Source organism: Microtus pennsylvanicus, chromosome 17 (genome assembly GCF_037038515.1).
Source record: "Microtus pennsylvanicus isolate mMicPen1 chromosome 17, mMicPen1.hap1, whole genome shotgun sequence".
NCBI classification, from domain to species: Eukaryota; Metazoa; Chordata; class Mammalia; order Rodentia; family Cricetidae; genus Microtus; species Microtus pennsylvanicus.
In genome coordinates, this window is record NC_134595.1 from 34,933,229 (window position 1) to 34,953,022 (window position 19,794).

General features: G+C 42.9%; 1 protein-coding gene across 5 annotated transcripts in view; it reads right to left on the bottom strand.

Annotated features, from left to right (window-relative positions):
* LOC142836731 (nuclear autoantigen Sp-100-like) overlaps positions 1-19,794 on the bottom strand; it is a 65,038-nt gene that overhangs the window by 31,295 nt on the left and 13,949 nt on the right. For 4 of the 5 annotated variants that reach the window (XM_075951251.1, XM_075951255.1, XM_075951253.1 and 1 more), the window contains exons 2-9: positions 16,462-16,606; positions 14,266-14,434; positions 13,283-13,357; positions 10,424-10,489; positions 8,670-8,735; positions 7,018-7,152; positions 2,993-3,139; positions 1,860-1,931 (exon numbers count right to left, since the gene is read on the bottom strand). In XM_075951251.1, the coding sequence (XP_075807366.1) occupies positions 1,860-1,931; positions 2,993-3,139; positions 7,018-7,152; positions 8,670-8,735; positions 10,424-10,489; positions 13,283-13,357; positions 14,266-14,434; positions 16,462-16,605 (874 nt within the window). In that variant the 5' untranslated portion in view covers position 16,606. Of the gene's footprint in view, positions 1-1,859; positions 1,932-2,992; positions 3,140-7,017; positions 7,153-8,669; positions 8,736-10,423; positions 10,490-13,282; positions 13,358-14,265; positions 14,435-16,461; positions 16,607-19,287; positions 19,358-19,794 lie in introns of all 5 variants that reach the window. The other variant, XM_075951252.1, reaches the window with a different exon arrangement.

Below are 19,794 nucleotides of genomic sequence, written 5' to 3' on the forward strand. Positions count from 1 at the left end.
GATACAAGATCGATTCCAAAAAATCAGTCGCCCTCTTATACACAAAGGATATGGAAGCAGAGAGGGAAATCAGAGAAGCATCACTTTTCACGATAGCCACAAACAGCATAAAATATCTTGGGGTAACTCTAACCAAGGAAGTGAAAGATCTATTTGACAAGAACTTTAAGACTTTGAAGAAAGAAATTGAAGAGGATACCAGAAAATGGAAGGATCTCCCTTGCTCTTGGATTGGGAGGATCAACATAGTAAAAATGGTAATTCTACCAAAGGCAATTTATAGATTCAATGCAATCCCCATCAAGGTCCCATCAAAATTTTTCACAGATCTTGAGAGGATGACAATAATCAACTTTATATGGAAAAACAAAAAACCCAGGATAGCCAAAACAATCTTATACAATATAGGAACTTCTGGAGGCATTACCATCCCTGACTTCAAACTCTATTACAGAGCTACAGTAATGAAAACAGCGTGGTACTGGCATAAAAACAGAGAAGTCGACCAATGGAATCGTATAGAAGACCCGGTTTTTAACCCACAAACCTATGAACACCTCATTTTCGATAAAGGGGCTAAAAGTATACAATGGAAGAAAGAGAGCATCTTCAACAAATGGTGCTGGCACAACAGAAGGAAAAATCTTGAACAGTTCTAGTCTGTGTTTGCCACAAAGCATAAGGACCTGAGTTCAGATCCCCAGTACTGTGTAAAAACCTGGGTGCAGCAGTGAGCATCTATGATCCCAGAGCTGAGGAGATATAGACAGGAAGGTCCCTGAAGCCCACTCACCAGCCACCCTCACTGTATCAGTGAGTTCCAGGTTCAGAGTGATACCTTTGTCTCAAAATGAGGCAGAGAGATCCATCTCTCTTCTAAGATGATATTTAACATTAACTCCCGGCATCTACACATATGCACAAATAGAAACCTGTATGAGTGTGTAGGAAGGCTCCATCCTGCCAAATTGAAGGGTAACTGGGGAGGGATAGTCCTGCCAGCCTGTGAGGGAGAGGACGGGTAGGGTTGGGTAACCCTGCAGCCTGTGTGAGAAGGGTAGGACAGACCTGCAGTTTATTTGGGAGGCAAAGAGACAATGCTGTCAGCAGGCCAATCATGGCTTTATCTGAGCTGTTGGTCAAACTTGCTCCAGAAACTGTCCCCAACGCTGGAGCGGGGGCTGGGGCTGGGGCTGGGGCCAACTTTGCCCTGGTGGCCATTCTCTTCTGTCATTGTTTCTTAGACCTCATGCCCTTTCTGAGGTTATATGTGCACCATCTGCTTCCATTTCTGATTACTATGGAGTCTTGGGCATGATGGGTGACAAAGCCAGTCTTTAAGATCTCAGGGCCCTAGAAATGTGAAATGAAGTGACCTGTTCACCCAGGATCAACTTCATCCTCTTTACTTGGGTGAAAACGGTAACCGTAGGGTTCATACAGCAGGACAGGTATCCAAGACAGAATCTGTGGAAGACTGTGGTCCAGCTAGCCTGGCATACATGTCAATCAACAAGAAGTTAAGTCTCAAACAAAGTGGAAGGTGAGGATAGGATGAGCATCTGAGATTGTCTTCTCTCTCTCTCTCTCTCTCTCTCTCTCTCTCTGTCTCTCTCTCCCCCCCCACCCGTTTCTGTCATGTTAACAATGGACGAGTAGATCCATTGATTGACAAGATTAATCCTCAATACTGTATGCAACGATTTTCCTGCATTTGCCAAAAGAATCAAGTAAAATTCAATGCACAGAACAGGTCTCAGGGATCCATCATACAGAACAGACTCAGAGCGAAACCCATTAAAAATCAATAGTTTGAAAGCAGATGCCCACAGCCTATCTTGCTCCCTGGGCTTCCTTACTTGAGTGGCCGGTGACTGAGGTGGATTCCTCTGAGCATCTGGGTCCATCATCAGAATTATCTCTGGTAAGGTCTGCACGAAGGAAAGAAAGAAAAGTCCCCTTAAGCATCTTAGTGTAGTCGAACTTTCTTTGGACCTCCAGCTCCCAAATAATGACACAGAGACTTCTTATTAATAATAAAAGCTTGGCCTTAGCTTAGGTTTGTTACCAACTAGCTCTTAACACTTAAACTAACCTGTTTATATAAATCTACACTCTGCCACATGGCTCATTGCCTCTCCCCAGTACAGTACATTTTACTTCCTTTCTATCTGGCTGGCAAATCCCCACCTCTCAGATTCTTCCCTGAGTGCCCATCTGAAGTCCTGCCTATCCTCTCCTGCCTAGCTATTGGCCATTTAGCTCTTATTAAACCAATCAAAAGGTGCCTGAGGCAGGTGAGGTAAAAGAGAGACACATCTTCACCCAGTGTGATCAAATACGCCACATCATCTTAGGGGTGACAGCAGGCACACACAGCAGGGAACACCAGAGTCTGAACATTGATTAGGAAGACTCAAGCAGTTAACTCAATGCTGCGCGCTGTTCTTTGCAAGGCTATTAGTTCAAGGCTGAACCAACAACTGAGCGAACTGTCATAGAGGTGGTCTTTCCTAGCAACTGACAAGCATCTTGTCTGTACCCTCATTCTGGTTCTCACTTCCCACACCCTCACCTACCTCTTTTTCACTCCTACTTTGCTCCTTAGCTTTCTTCTTGGCTCTGTTCATCCTCCTGTTCTTCACCGGTACCCAGCGATGAACCTCTTGGTCCTTGGTATGCTTCCCTGCCCATCTCTTCTCACACGTATTTTGGTTCCCTGATATTTTTTCTCTCTTCTTAACTCCTACCGACCCTCCCCCCACCTGCCTTCTCTTAATTTAGAAAAGAAAGCCTGGCCTCACCATTTATCAGCCTCCATTTCTCATTTCTGCCTTTAATTTTCCCCACCTCCTTCTGCTAAGGTTGGCTTTGGTGGGCCTCTTTCCCTTCCTGCCTCCACTTGGCTACTTGCGCTGTCCCCAAAGGACCCTGATGACTTGTCTAAGCCTCTTGCCTGGGAACCTGTAGCAATTACAGCAGTCCTCCTTACCTATTATCTCAGAGGCCTGATTGTGGTCGGTCCTTGCATGGGTCTGATATTCACCATCCAAAAAAAATGAAGAATTTTCTTGCTTTATATTTTCCATAGGCACAGACCAGGGGCTAGTGTGGATTCCATGGCTGGGTATCGCTGCTCCTGGTCCAAATTACAATGAATAAGTTATTTTCAGGGACTGAGGAGTCAGTTCAGGCCGTAAAGTGCTGTGCAAGCATAAGTTCGATTCCCAGGATCCACGTAAAAATGATCCCTAATGTGGCATCCATTTGCAATCCCAGCACTCTGGAGATGGAAACAGGTGGATCCCAGGGCATCACTGGCCAGACAGGCAGTCCAGACTAGTCAGTGAGGTCCAGGACAAAAATAAAAAGTACATGATAACTGCAAAGTACAACACAACCAGAGGCTGACCTCTGGCCTCAGCACACATATGCACACATGCATACCAATACACGTGTATGCACACAAACATAAACATATACACTCAAAGAATTTTCATTTAACTCCCTAGAAGATCTTTTTGAATACATGATTAACCCTCTCCCCCCAATCTCCCTTCCACTGTGCTCTTCCCTTCCCTTCTACCCAATGAATCCTTGGAGAGGTATTTTATTAAAAATAAAAATTAACTAGGCAAGGCTGTACACACTTGTGATCCTGGCACTTTGAATGCTAAGATGGGAGGAATGGTAAGTTCAAGGGCAACCTAGGCTACATAGCAAGACTCTCTTTCAAAAAACAAATAAAGAAAAAAAAATAAAATTTTAACTACAGTTTAACATTCATATATAAAAGTGGCATTTAAATGATTGCGAAGAGAAACTATCACTTAGATTAAAAAAAAAAGCAGATGACCAACACCCCAGAGGCCTCTGGGTCACTCATTCCACCGTACTGAACATCATTCTTTTTTGTTGTTGTTGTTTTTTGAGACAGGGTTTCTCTGTAGCTTTGGAGCCTGCCCTGGAACTTACTCTTGTAGACCAGGTTGGCCTTGAACTCACAGAGATAGGACTGCCTCTGCCTCCCAAGTACTGGGATTAAAGGTGTGCACCACCACTGCCCGAATGTCATTCCTAAAGTTAACTATCATCTCCAGTTTCAAGATCTTGTTTATTTTACTACTTATGTAATCAGCATAAAATAAATCATAACCATGTTATCTTTTTTCCCAAAGAAGTCAAATACTCCCAGATTTATATATGAATGTATGTGTGTATATCTAAGTAATACATGTGTTTGTTAGAGTCTTTTGCATTATTATTTTTGTTGTTATAGAAATATCCTGACTAATATGGGCAGTAATGGCACACACCTTCATTCCCTGTGCATTGGGAGGCAAAGGCAGGTTGTTCTCTGAGTTCAAGGTCAGTTTAGCCTACAGAGAGAGTTCCAGGACAGCCAGGGCTACACAGAGAAACCCTGTCTCACAAAACCAGAAAAAAAAAGGAAAAAAGAAATATACTAATTTGCTTTGTTTTAATTATTTGGCTTTTAAGATAAACAGTGCTGGGCGCATTTGTTCTTATTTGGGTTTTGGGTCATTTGCTTTCAGACAGGGTTGCATTGTAGCCCAGACTTGTAAAAACAGAGAAAACTGGTTTGAAAGTGATCCAGTAATTGTCCCCCAACCCAGCCCTCCCCCTCATCAGACTGAACATCTGTATGCATGGAAATACCTAATGCCTAAGGGAACCAGTGGTGACCCCAGCACCTAGATGAGGCAAGAAAATAAGAAAAGATACATTGAGGTTGGCAGAGAGCAACTTTAAACAGTCTCTAACCCCAAGCAATACAGCACGGAGAGAGATGCCTTCCAGGTAAAGGCAGCAAAGAAAAACCAAGAACCAAGTTTGACTTTGGACCTCAATGCTGGTGCTGCCTTAGTGAACTCAGTACTAAGCAGGCCCCTATGAGGTCCAAGCCAGTACCTGTGACATGAGTCTCCAAGCCTGCCACGCCATATAGTCCTAGGCTCTTGACCAATGGCTTGCCTCAAAATCTAGACCTATTTCCTTTGTAAAGGAATAGGGAAAGAAGAGACTTGAAGATATAACAGAAAGCTTTCCAAATGTATAGAAAGTTGTAAATGTCCAGGTAGAAGACAGAAGGTATCCAGTTTGACTTAAGACAAGTCACAACAAATGAGGTTGAATTCATAATTAAAAATCATATGTTTATGAAAAAGGACCCAGATAAGATGTCTTGCTAAACTAAAAGTCAGAATTTATATTTCAATTATAACTAAACACCATATGCAGGAACTCAGCCAGCATCCATATCCCATAGTGAAAAACTTTCCCTTTCTTTATAAAAGGATACCCAACCTCAATGTTCCTATGGATATGGACTATGGATAACCATGGGACCACGAGGGTGCCCAGCACCATGGTTAAGGAACAAAAAACTCCAATGAGATGTCACCTCACACCGGTTAAATGGCCATCACCAAAAAGACAAGCGAGAGAAAGTGTTGGTGTTGTCATAGAAAAATGGAGCCCTGTATGTGTGAGTGAGGTGTAAGTGCCTACAGCCATTAGGATAAAACAGTACGGAATTTCCTCAAAAACAACTGAAAACAGACCCATCATGTGATTAGACAGTGCTCTCTACTGCACACAGAACTCGGGGGATTAAAATCAGTCTGTTAATGAGTCGCCTGCACCTGTTACAGCTGGACAAGCTCCACGTATGGAGTCAGCGTGAACAGCTGCCAGCATCTGGAGAGAATGTGGTGTTCACATGGGAGAGACTCCCAGACAGTCTTAAAATGAAGGAGACCGCATCAGTGGAGACAACATGGATGAACAAGAACACAGCATGAAGCAAGCCAGGCCCAAAAGAGCTAGAGCTACATGATTTCACATTAGGTGGCTTGGGAGAGGGTCTGACTCAGAGGGCGTAAAGTGGAAGGGAGGAGGGGGGCTGAGGCCGTGTTGGAAATAAAATTTCAGTCAGGAAGAATAAGTTTAAGACGTCCATTATACAACACAGTAAGACTAACAATATATTGAGTTCTCAAGAAATTGCCGAGGTCATACATTTTAAATATTCTTCCCACGAAAATGTATATGAGGTAACAGACATACCTTGACGCAGCCACTTCACAGTGCATATGTAAAACAGCACACTGCCTCTGAGATGATGTGCTTGTGTGTGGGTGCGTGTGTGTGCATGTGTGCGTGTGTGTGTGTGCGTGTGTGTGTGTGTGTATGTGTGTGTGTGTGTGCGTGTGTGTGTGTGCATGTGTGTGTGCGTGTGTGTGTGCATGTGTGTGTGCGTGTGTGTGTGTGTGTGCGTGTGTGTGTGTGCATGTGTGTGTGCGTGTGTGTGTGTGTGTGTGTGCGTGCGCGCGTGTGTGTGTGTAGCGCTAGAATTGGACCAACGATCTCACGCATGCTAGACCAGCATCCCACCACTGAGCTACACTCACAAACACAAATATACATGATACTTTTTTCAATAGTCAAGTTTGAAAATGGTTAAGATTTTTTAAACAAACCAAACAAAGCTCTACCAAGCACATACAGACCACCTGACAAACAAAGCCAGGAAAGGAAACAATAGATGAGGCTCCAGGCCTGCATCTCTGTCACTCAGTTGGACTTTTAGTTCACAGGAATCTGAAGAAGAAAGGCCACAGGTGAGATCCCACAGAGCCTTGCTCTTTCCCCGTTTCCACCTTCATCCCTCACCCTGATCTCATCTCTCGTTCCTACTTCCAGCCCCATCTGCACCTGTGGCCACCCCACCCTGGGAGGTATTTGTGCTTCGTGAATCCCTAGCCAAACCCTCTGACTCTTGTTTCTTAACTTTTCTTTTCCCTGGTAAGACTTTTCCAACTCTTTCCCTCTGGGGTTTCTTTTTCAACAACCGCCTCCAGGTCTCAACAGTGCATCAAGAGTTCTCTTTGCTTCTTTGTGCCTAAGCCGTTTTCTTCTTGTATCAGACACCAGCGCCTTCCTCTGCTCCCTCCCAGAGCTTGGCCCTTCATGCTCAAATTCAGTCCATCTTACCCTCAGAACCTGGGCCTGACAGTCTGGCTGCTTGGGGCCATTGCGGTCCATCAATGTCGTCGCCGGTGGTATCTTCTTTCACGTCTACTACTTCATAGAGGTCTTCTGAGAGTCCATTTTCAGATAAACTCACAACTGAAACAGATCCATCACATTAAGATCCAATAGGAAGAGAGAGACTCTAAGCCTCGAAGACTGAGAGACAGAGAGGATTGAGAACCGGGGGAGAGACTGAAGGAGGAGCCTAGCAGGTAATGACAGGGTGATTAGGTACTCAGAATCTGCAGCAGGGTTGGGCTGCAGGAGGGATGTGGAGCCATGGAGGGTGGTGCTGCTGCATCTGCTGCCAAACTGAGAACCAAGATAGGGATGGAGGAAGCCTGGGCTTTGCTGTCTTTATTCTCTAAACGCTTTTGCAAATGCCTCTCTTGTCAGAAATTCTGCAGGAAGCTGGCTAGAAAGGGAACTTGTCAAGAAAGAAAGCAGAGACCTGAGGCCGGAGGTAAGGGTCTGGGTAGGGAAAGAGTCCCACAGCAAACAAATTCAGGACTGACGTCCTCTCTTCCCTTACAGAAAACCTCCCTTGCCCGTGGTGGATTCTGTCTGTCCTGCCCACTCTATTCCACCAACATCAATGGTACGTGAACAAATAATACAATATACAGTACAGTTTCATGGTTTTCATTTAATTCTTTGTCCACAAAGTTAAATTAGAGAAAATAATTGAAAAGTTAATTATAGAAGACTTAACATGCAATGTGGACCTAGGTGCACTTTATGTCACAGTCCATAGTGGTTAGACCCCATGCTTTTTACAGCCATGGGCGTGAGTACAGTCCATCACAGCCAGTGTCTCGGCTGGGTCAGACTAGTGGACACATACATTGGTGTCTAATTGTTCACCCTGTGGTCCATCTGGGTGGTGGGTTGATAATTCTGTGTCTTCATCCATCCCTGTCATTGGTGTCGTTAGGATGCCATTACCAGGGAGGGTTGCTCCAGACCACACAGACTCACCAAGAATTCACCTGTTTCTCTTGCATCCCTCCTGCATCTGGTCCCTCTACTCATCCCTAACCACAATCCCACCCTCTCAGTGCTTCTTATTCCCACACTGTGCACCTGCAGAAGAACAATAAATACAGACTTATATATTGCTATACTCTCAAATGTTAAAATTTTGAATGAAAGATTTTAAGATATATAACAATTATTTCAGAGGTAACCCTGGAAAGACATGTCACAGTGGTCAAGAGCACTTGCTGCTCATGTGAAGGACCTGGGTATGGTTATCAGGACCCACATAATGGCTTACAACTGTTTGTAAATTCAGTTTCAGGGAATCTGACACTTACTTCTGGCTGCCTCTGAGGGCACCAGGGACATACAAGGCATATATATATATATATATATATATATATATATATATATATATATATATATGTATATGTGTGTGTGTGTATCATCCATAGAGATAAAACAAAAATAAGTAAATCTTTGAAAGCATTTTAAAATGAAGTGTTAATTTTAAGAAATCTCTTCTTAAATGACATATCCCACCTGAAACCCACACAGTAACCCTTCAAAGTGCCAGAGAGGTGTTTGCAAAGATGAGTCATGGAATAAAAAAATAAATACTATTGCATACATACCACTGCGAATCTTAGGGATGGAGAATTGGCGATTCTCAGTTTGGGTTCCCTGGGTACTTCTCCAGCCTGAGGAATAATGGATTTCATAGTGAGTATCCATGTTAGACATCCTGAGAGAAGAAATCCCATTTATGCAGTGTGAGAAGCTTAGATTCTGGAAGCAGGTACAATTGACACTGATGACTGAATAAGTAACAACAACAAGAAACAAGTGACATCCAACAGAGATGAAGTACCAAACACGAGTATTGACGCTCTTCATGGCATCACTTGATGTCCATCTGGAGCCTGGACCACTGTTACGTCCCTTTTATAGGAGATTACTCCAGGGCCCAGAGAGGATAGATAACCTGTCTGGGATCACAGAGGCAGAATTTGAACCCAGACATTCCTAATCTGCCAGGACCTTGACACATAATTGAATCTTAACACTTAGTTGGGTAAAAGATTAGATCCCATGAAATGAACTTTTTACCTTTTGAAAAATGTAATAATACATTATCATTTTAAAGTCATTCAGAAGATAATTGTAAGAATACCTGTATTAATATATTAGGAAAGTATATAATATTCTTACTCATAATCATTATTATATTGATAGTTGTTTATAACTGTAATTTAATTATAAGTTCTGTTTATAAGCATGATAGTATAATATTATAATCAATGCCTTGAATTTAGAATATTCTAAATAAGCAATAGTTTAAATTTCTATTATATTAAGGAAGGACAGTGGTCTAATTAAAATATCAAAGGGATCCAGGCCATAGTACTGTAGACCTTTAATCCCAGCAATAAGAAGGTAGAGGCAGGTGGATCTCTGAGTTCTAAGCCAGCCTTGTCTACAGAACAAATTCCAGGACAGCCAAGGGCTACAGGGAGAAACCCTCTCTCAGAAAATCAAATTTAATCAAATTAATCAATCAATCAAACAATCATTACATCAATACATCAAAGCTTTCCCCCCCAGTGGGTCTATCTTCCCTGGAGAGGGGCTCTCAAACTGTTACCCTGGTAACAAGTGGAGGTATCATTTGGGAGATCCCGTTGTGTCATGATTGTATGAGCTGAATGCAAAGGGGAAAATTCACTGCCTCCTTGATGTTCATGTTCATCATTCCTCTCTAACCCCAATGGACAGAGGATCTGAGCATGTAGGCCATGTCTGGTCAGTCAAGCAAGCCACAGACAGAGAGGTGTGAATTCAAGAATATGGGTGACATATTCAGGAGACAAAACTTTCCTAGTCAAACCTGGGGACCAAGACACTGATATTTAAACCCTGAACTTGGAAAAGCTACAGATGCAGAAAATGTTGTGGACATCAGAAACATGAGGAAAGAACACCCGTGTGAGGTGTGCGGGCTGGTTTTGTTTTGTCAGCGAAACAAGATAGGACCGTGTTGAGACAAATTTCTCCATTGGATTGGCCTGTAGACAAATCTGCAGGGACATTTTCTTGATTGATGATTGACATAACACCACTGGAAGGTGTCACCCCTGTATGGGTGGTCCTCAGATATAAGAATGCAAGCCGAGCAAGCCATGGGAGCAAGCCAGTAAACAGCGTTCCTTCATGACCTCTGCTTCAGTCCCTGCCTCAAGTTCCTATCCTGATGTCCCTTCCTGGTGGACTGTAAGATAAAGTAACCCCCCCCATTGCTTTAGGTCATGGGGTTTCATCACAACAACAGAAAGCAAACGAGTTCACATGGGACGAGACAGCAATGTTAACAGAGTCAATGAGAACAGACCATCAGATGTGGAGGGACATGAGGGTGACCAGGTCAGGCTTTCTTGAGAGCAGCTGTCACCAGGTCCTAAGGAACAAAAATCAGATGTTTGTTTCAGTAGTTGAAGCAGGTTACTCTTTTTATGATACAAAGGCTGAAGGAGCCTTGAAGCATCAATCCAGAGCCCATCTGGAGCTGAGAAGCTCTCCATGATTCTTGAGGTCAGACTCAGGTCATGAGAATAGGTTGTAAGGGTCAGCTCTGACTGAGAAAGCACTGCCTGGGTCACCCTAGCACCTGATGGTGACATGTCTGCACATCCATGTTTATAGCATGCCTGCACATGTCCCTGGAGCTTCCCAGCCCAGAGACCTTCCCTGAGTTTCTAGCAGTCTCTGGACCACCTCTCTTCATAAAACGGTCTCCCCGTATATATCTATCTGATGGCTCGTCCCTGCTGGGCTTCTCACGAGGACTCAGGAACAGCCTGTCTCCATTCCCTCCCATGTCTGCTATTTTTTCCTGTATTTTCCTTCTCTATTTCCCCTACTTCTGTTTCATGTTTTCCACAAGATTAGCAGTACACAGTCAAGAACACAGCCTCTGCCTCCTGAATGCCTGGATTCTTGCTTTTCATATGACCCTGTGAACTCTCCACACACAGTCTCTCTCAAGACTAGCTTCCTCACCTATAAACTGGGCATCTGAATGATACCAATACTTTATACCAGCTGGGGTAGAGGGAAACCCGTGTTTGATGGTAACGAAAGGAAGAAATTAGCAACATGGATCCTTCTGCCATCGTCTGTTATTCTTTCCGCTCTCATTCATCCCCTTCCCTCTTCCTTTCTCTGTCTCAAAGAATCCGATTGCCCTTCCCACACCTCTACTACTCTCTTGCTGTGCGTATTCCTTTATCTATCTTTCTCTGCAATATTGTTGCTCTCAAACAACATTTCTCATGTTTGAATCCATCTCTTCTGAAATGAAGTGTGAGACTGTGACATACTAAGAAATGGTAGTTTTGGTCTTCATCCCCGGTTTCTGGCCAGAGCTCCTCAAATTCTGGGTGAGTTCCAAGTGATTAAGGTGAAAAGAGAGTCAGTCTACCCTTGAGCATAGCTGGCCTTCCTCAGTAACACTGCAGTGCACATTATAGAAATAAAGTTTGGAAAGCCCTTAGGATTGGAGGGCTGGTTGCCAGGGGAACAAAACATGATGACAGCATGGGAACCTTGACCTTCAAGGTGAGAAGACCTAGAAGTTGACTTGATCACATGGCTACTGATTTTATTCACCATGCCTGTATGATGGAAATTTTATTAAAGATCCTAAGAGACTCTGTTCAGAGAGATTGGGGCTGGCAAACTCCATAGTACAGGAAGGGTGGTGTGCCCCTGGAAGACAATAGAGTGTTGTGTTCTCTCCCCACTATTCCTTGGAGTGTCCCTCTCCCATGTGGTTATTGTTCGTGTGCATATGTGTGCAGAGAACAGAAGATGACCTTGGGTGTCATTTTTCAGGTGGCATCAACCTCTTTTGTAGAGATGGAGTCTCTCACTGGACTAAACCTAATCAATTTTTCTGAGCATTGATCTCAAGGGAGCTGTCTATCTCTGCCTCCCTGGTACTAGGATTACAGCTCCTGCCCCTGTGTCTTGAGCTGTTTTCTTTTTTCACATGAGTTTAGGGGATCAAACTCAAGCCCTGTGCTTGTATGCATTTTGATACCCGAGTCATCTCCCCAACTCCCCTCACCCTAGCTGACTATTTTTGAGGTATGACTTTTCTAATGAATTGTAAGATAACATTCCCCTGAGGTTCACGAGCTATGCTAACAGTTCTATAGCCTGAGGGGCTACGGCAACCTCTGATCTATGTTCACTTGAGCAGAAGCACAGGTCACATCCCAGCATTTGTAACCAGTCTCTGAAGTAGGGAGGCCCCGAACATTTTATCTGAATTTAATTACATCATAAGACACCTTGCTGGTGTCTAGAGAGGTGGTTGGTGTGGGAAACCTCACTCATTACACATCTGGTGTCAGAGACCAGTGCATGTAAGGGCAGGACAAAACAGGACATCTCTCTGACAGAGCATTTCCTCTTTGATGTCACCATGGACCACACTGCTTCACCTTTCACAGTTCCATATTGGTCAACTCCTTCAGAGGCTTTTCTAAATCACAATTATTTCTGAGTAGTCAGTCTCTTAAAATCTGGCTACTAACATTGGGTTCAGGTTCCTCCATCATGGGTATCAGGCTGCCTGTCTGCTGCCATGGTTGCTCTGCCGGTATCCTCCATCCCACTAGAGGCTGGTCAGCTTGGATCTCAAGTGCATCTTCCTGCCACAACTCATATTCTAGAGGTTTCCCCCTCAGAATGGCACTACTGGGTGTTGCTTTTCCCTTTAACAGGCAGATTCGAGCTGAAGGAAGTTATATCACTGGAGGTGTATCCTTGAAGGACACAGGCACATCCACTCCTTCCTTGCTTCCAGGTCACCATGAAGCAAAGAGCCTTGCTTCTCCCAATCCCTTCCTTTGGTGTCATGCCCACCATAGCAAATGAGGTCAAACCATCTGGACTGAAGTTCCTAACATCATGAACTGAAATTAATTGACTTCTCAGGTATCTGTTTTGTTTTTGAGGGAGTTTTACTATGTATAATTGGTTGTTCTCAAACTCAATCTTTCTGCCTCAGAATTCGAGTGCGCAGCTTCTCCTGGGTAATTTGTCCCGGTGCAGGAAAGCTAACACTAGGTTCATACCCACTCCCATTACTGCTTTCTGTTTTCCCCCAAGTCATATTCTGCTAAGGATCACCTTTACTTGCTGGTCTCTGTGGCAATAAGAACCTCTCTCGAGGTATAGTTACCTTGTTCAACACTGAGCTGTGAGTTCTGGTCTCTTCTATCAATTTCTTCGGACCAAAATTCGTTCTGTGGTAAAACTGAAGTGGGAGGGAGAGGGAAGAAGAGGAGAAAGCCATTAGAGATCCTTAGCTGGAACAAGGGGCAACATTTCTGCATTACACATATAGGAACTTCCAGTCTTGCCATCACTTCATATTTAATGTGTCCAACATCACAAAGTTCACCCAGCATGTCCTGGGATAGAGAAGACTCCCACAGGGGAGATTTTATGCTTCCCATACAAAAAGGAGACACTCAAGGTCAAGATTAAAAAAGTAGAAGACACATTTTCTGCTGTGTTCCTATTCCAGTATTTACAGGGCAGGGAAGGTAGACATCAACACAGAAAAAAAAAAAAAAGAGAAGCTGAACATGGCTTCCAGTCTGTCACAACTGTAAGGAGAAAGGGGATCTTTCTTGGATGGAAGGTCTAGGATCTGGCACATACCAAAGGGAACTTGATAATGGGCAGGCTTGAAAGACGGACAAGATGGGGTTGAAGAACTGGCTCATACATTGTTGATTTCTATGAGCATGTGGTGCTAAGCTAAGATGGATCCTGCAACCCACAGCTGAACTGTCACTCAAGGTGGGGGGTAGTGAACCTGATGGCCTCCTATGACAATATTATAAGGGCTCCACTGAAGAGACACAGCAGGGCTGACCTACTAGGACTGAGTTCTTCCTGTCCTCTTCTCCACAGCCTGATGCTGATGGGGGCTCTCATTGTCTTCTCAGTCTAAATATCCAGCCTAGCATACCTCTGGAGGGTGTCAATTGTAGCCCTTAGATATAAGTGTTGTGATGATACATAACATGTTAATTTTTAAACTGCTATAGCTCAGATTGTGCAACACTGTATATGACACATGGTAGATGTTTAATATTTGGTTATTGAGGGGAAATAAGGACTGTGATCTCCAAAGGTGATACTAAGCCCAATTACCATTTTTAAATCTTTTCAAAATGCGTTCCAAATCAGGGTATGCCTTCATATTTTGCTTACAGAACAATAACCCTAGAGCCTCCAGGTCATTTTTCTCTTCCAGTTTTCTCAAGACTTTGTAGACCACTTTTTGTACAGAGATCATGTTTCCATGGGATTCTTGAAAATCCTTTAAAGATATTTAATGGAGAAAATTTAAGTGCAGACTTCCAGGTCACAGAAGAACCCTAGGAAACAATTATAGTTAGTGTACCTCAGTCCGCAACAGACATATCTTCTAGTGAAATGTTTTATATTTGCATGGCTACTTCATGAAACAAGTACATATTTTCTCTGTGAAAATACTAACTAGTGACTTTGAGCTCCAACCATTATTTCTATGACATGTAAGAAGAACCACTTTCTGTAACAAAGGAACACTAGGGCTAAGGGTTTACAATGGGGCTGGTGAGATGGTTCGGTGGGTTACAGGCACTTGTCACCAATCCTGATGTTCAGTCACTGGGATTCAGATGGTGAAAGTGGAGAACCAACTAGCCACAGGCTGGCCTCTGACTTCCACACGTGCAGAGCAGCAGGCTCATACACACATGCACACACAATACAAACATACACATACTTACAGGTAAATAAGTAATAAATGCATTTTTTAGAATGGAGAGACTAAAGATATGGTTCATTTTGAGAGTACTTGCTGCTCTTGCATAGAACCCTAGTTCGGTTCCCAGAGTCCACACAACACCTCACAAACACCTGTAACTCAAAAACAAGGGATTTGGTGCTCTTTTGTGGGACACAAATGGTATGCACACATATACACAAGCAAAATGCTTGTACACATAAGAATAAAAATAAAATAGGTGCATTCTTAAAAAACAACAACAAAAACCAGTTAGCTAACATGGCAGGTGGCTAATGCTGTTCTGTTAATCCGACACCACCTTTTCTCCTGTAGGAAACTAGGTGTCCATTCCCTCTGACCGTGAACTCTACTGAAGGGCCAAATATTCATAAAGCAAAAAAAAAAAATTAAAGGAGCTGAAGAGATGATTCAGTGGTTGAATGTAATTGCTGCTCCTGCAGAGGTCTTGGGTTGGATTCCCAGCCCTGTCAATGTGTTCACAACCACCTGTAACTCCAGTGTCTGGGGATCTGGAGCTCTCTTCTGTCCTCCAGAGGCACCAGGAACACTGGTGGTGCATAGGCACACTTGCAGAGAAAACACTTGTATACATAAAATAAAAATGAATAGGTTCAAAAAATTGCTCCAAAAGAGACTCTGTAGGTATTATGTTCTCAGAGGTAGGGTTTTAATATAGATGTCTATTAAAGTAAAATGTGCTCACTGAAATATCCCTTAAGTCAGTTCATTAAAATAATTCAATAGTAAATTAAAATCACTTTGAGTTTTCGTTTATTTTGTTAGTTCCGTTTAGTTTTAATTGCATAATTCACATGGTGTGAAATGCATAAGACATTGCCCATCATTGGAGAACCCCTGTTCTGCTCTGGCTTGTCTTCAACAATACTCACCCTTATTCCAGAAGGGACCATGGAACATCTTCCCCTCAGATAGAAGCAGGACCATTTCCTGAGGCCTCTGCTTCTCCTCCCCTTGATACAATGAGAGAACACTTCCAGAAATATTTACATGATGCATGTCACTCCCCGGAAAGACAGATTTTTAAACCTGAGTTCAGAATTCTGATGCACAATTCATGAATTTATTATTGCAACTAATATCTGTACAAAATACTATGAAAATTTTGTCAATAATTCTTTGTCAAAAATTGGGTCCAGGGTCTGGAGAGCTGGCTCATGGTTAAGAGCATGTGCTGCTCTTACAGGGGACCCAGGGTGATTCCCAGCACCCACATCAGGTGTCTCACAACTGCCTGTATCTCCTGTTCCAGGGAATTTGGAGATCTTTACCGGACTCTGTAGGCACCAGCACCTATGTGAACACACACACACACACACACACACACACACACACACACACACACAGACAGACAGACAACATGAGCAGAGAGATGAGAACTTTGTTTTAAAAATAACTCCATCATTTTTTATTTTTTCAAAAGTCCAATCTTAAATTAAACTGCCAGTCATCCAGTTTGGTTCAAGATAGCAAAGTGTAACTTAATTTGGAGGTTTTTTTTTTTTCTGGGTCAGGATGTAAGAAACTTCACTTACGTCATACTGTTTTTCGCTGATGACATTGTTGTCACGGAGGACCTCTAGAAAAGGAAATAAATCTTTTATTGCATCTGAAATGTCCAATTTAAGTACTCTGAAGAGCCGGAATATAGATTCTGTGTTCTCGTGTCCTGTGGACATCCTAGAAGGAAATACAATGAGGAAATGATTATCAGGACTTGGACTAAATGCTTGTGGAAATGAAAGACTATAAAGAACTAACAGACATTAGATAGGTGGTCTTGAGTTAACCCCAATAAATAAAATGAGTTAACTCCACTAAATTTCCACATTCTGTGTTCAAGTGAGAGAGAACCTGCCTTGTTATATAAGATGGAGAGAGATGGACGAAGACTCCTAGCATCAACGTCTGACTTCTACACACATGTGCACATTCATACATGTGCATCTGCACACATAAGCCCTCCCACATGTGAATGTTTTTACATACATGCATGTATACTGCACATCCACACACATACAAAAATAAAGTGAAACATAATGTTAATTATGATTCTAAAATTCCACTACTATGGGTTCTCTTACATGTGAAAAGGAATGTTCTCACCAGCTTATATGCAAATATTTCTAGTAGCATTATTGAGAGCAAAACTTAGGAACAGTTGAAATGTACTTTCGTTGGAAAGTTGAAAAATAAACCTGAACAAACCATACAATGAAATACTATTCCTCAATAAAAGGAAAAAATGCTAATACATTCTGTGAGTGAATGGATCTCAAAAATATTTTTTCTTAATAAAGGAAGCCAAACACAGAAGGCCATATAATAGATAATTCCATATCTATAAAATGCCCAGAAATTCTCCATAGAGAAAGATGTATGTGTGGTTGCATGGACTAAGGAGACCACGATTGGACTGTCCACAGCTGTGAGGGGTTCTTCAGGGGATGGGTAAGAACTAAGTTTCAAACTTGGACTGTGCTGCTGGTTGCAAGGCTCTGTAAAAGTCACTGGAATGTATATTAAAATAGTAAATCATATTGCAAGTAAATTATACTCAATACACTGTCAAAAATGAGAGTGGATATCCAAAAAGATGAACAGATCGTTAAAGGTGACAGGCTGTATTTTCTCCCCTCTGGAGCATGGGAAAAGGCAGATATTGTGAATAACAAACACACATTGTATCATAGTTGGTTTGGGTTTTAAAATTTTGTTTGTTTTGGTTTTTGTCAACTTAACACAAGCTAATTATCTGAAAAGAGGAACCTCAATTGAAAAAGAGAATGCCTCCTTCTGTACTGCCTGTAGGCAAGTCTAAAGGGAATTTTCTTGATTGGTGATTGATGTGGGAGGGCTCAGTTTACTGTGGGCATTGTCAGCCCTGGACAGCTGGTCCTCCAGTATATAAGAAAGCAAACGGATCCAGCCAGTAAGCAGTGCTAATCCATAGTTTCTGCTCAGATTCCTGCCTCCAGGATCCTGTCCTGACTTCCTTTGGTGATGGACTGAGATTTGAATGTGTAGCCAGAAGAACCATTTCCTCCCCAGTTTGTTTTTTGTCATGGTAATATATTACTGCAATTGAAACCCTAACTAATGCTGTATGATTGGATGTTCCCACGGTCTGAACAGGAATGTCAGGAGGTGATAGACAACATTTAGGTTAAAAAGATAACTTGCTGATGTCAGGATGTCCATGAATTTAACTCTCAGCACAGAACAACCAAGCAGGAACTATCCAACCATCGCTCCCCCAGGAACTGGAGGAGGAGGCTAAACCTTACCCATTGTCTACAAAACTCACATCAGAAAAACAAGAGAAGCAGTCTCACTTTGACTGCATTGCCCCTTGCTCAGGCTGGAACAGGTTACCAAGGTGGTGACCCTGGATCTAAAGTTTCTTTATAGTGGGGAAACAGAATCAAATGAGAGCATACGGCTCCCCAGAGCTCTCAGGTGTCTTCAGGAGACTCCATCTGTTCTGCTCAATGAGGAACACTGATGACTCAGCAGCAGACCAAGGAGAAACAAAGAATGGGGGCAGGGATAACATGCTGGGGGTGGAGCTGTGCCTCCACTATCAGTGACATCCTATGGGAGATCCCAGTCTTCTGCTGTGATCTGCAAAGCCAGGCTGTGCCTCCATCTGTCCTGGGACCACACTGACCAGGTCTTCCTAGCCAGCGTTCCAGTCTGGACACAGAGACAGCTCACTCCTTAGGACAATATGCTGGCTCTGCCTCACAGCAAAGCATAACCTTGGCTCTACCCATTCAATCAGTCCAATACCAAGGCCCACCCATCTGGTCAGAGCCTAACTTATGGCCTCACCTAGGCCAACAGTCAAACTGGCCATCTGCGTAACTCCAGAGCATAGCTTCTAACCTGGACAGACCAAGAATCCTAAATAGCACTAGGTCCAGGCTCAGAAGAAGCCAGCCTGTGTCACAGACAATGTTTAACCAAACTGACACTCTGCTAACTTCAGAGGAAAGTTCTGGTGCTTGTGACTAAGGAGTGTCTTAGCCTTGTTCATAAAACTCATGAACAGGAAACCAATGCAGAAATCCTTCCACAGATGTCAGACATTTCTTCTCATCTCAACAGGATGTTTCAAAGCAAGAATGCTTCAACATTTGCAAAAGGGTAAATGGGATGCATCATATTAATACAAGGCAAACATAAACCATGTTCCACCAGCAGATGCCGAAAAGGTACTGGGCAAACTCAGCATGTGTTCATGATAGAAATAAACCTCTCAAAATTCAGCCTCAAAGAAATGTACCTCAGTATAATAATTATCATATGTGGGGAAGCCATGATGTTATTTCCAAAAGCACAAAGCTTAGAGCGTTTACCTTTGTGGTCAGGAACAAGGGAAGGGACAAGGAAAGGACATTCACTCTCAGCGGTCTCTCTTATACTGTGCTGAAAGGAAGAAAATAAGGAAGAAAGGGAAGGAGGGAGGAAGGTAGAGTAAGTAAAACTGAAAGTAACACTACTTTATATAAAGAAAATCTTAAAGATTATACACACATATTAGTACTAACTAATAGATTCAGTAAAGTTATAGGGTACAAAAATCATCATTCATAATGATACACCTAGAAAAGAAATTAAAAGAATTTTCCTTTAAAAAGAATAGAATGGAGTCGCCATGATTCTCCCACTCCAGACAGACGCAGGTTAAGATCTTTCCTGGCGGAGACTGGAGTGCAGATGAGCAGAGACCGGCGCACAGACTGCAGAGTGGTAGGCCTTTTGTTGGCGAGGTCCACTGGCTAATGGGGAGCCTGGTCATGCCCCTGAAGACCCTCCTGAGTGGGGAAAGTGTTCTGGGCCCGCGGCAGGACACAGTAAATAGA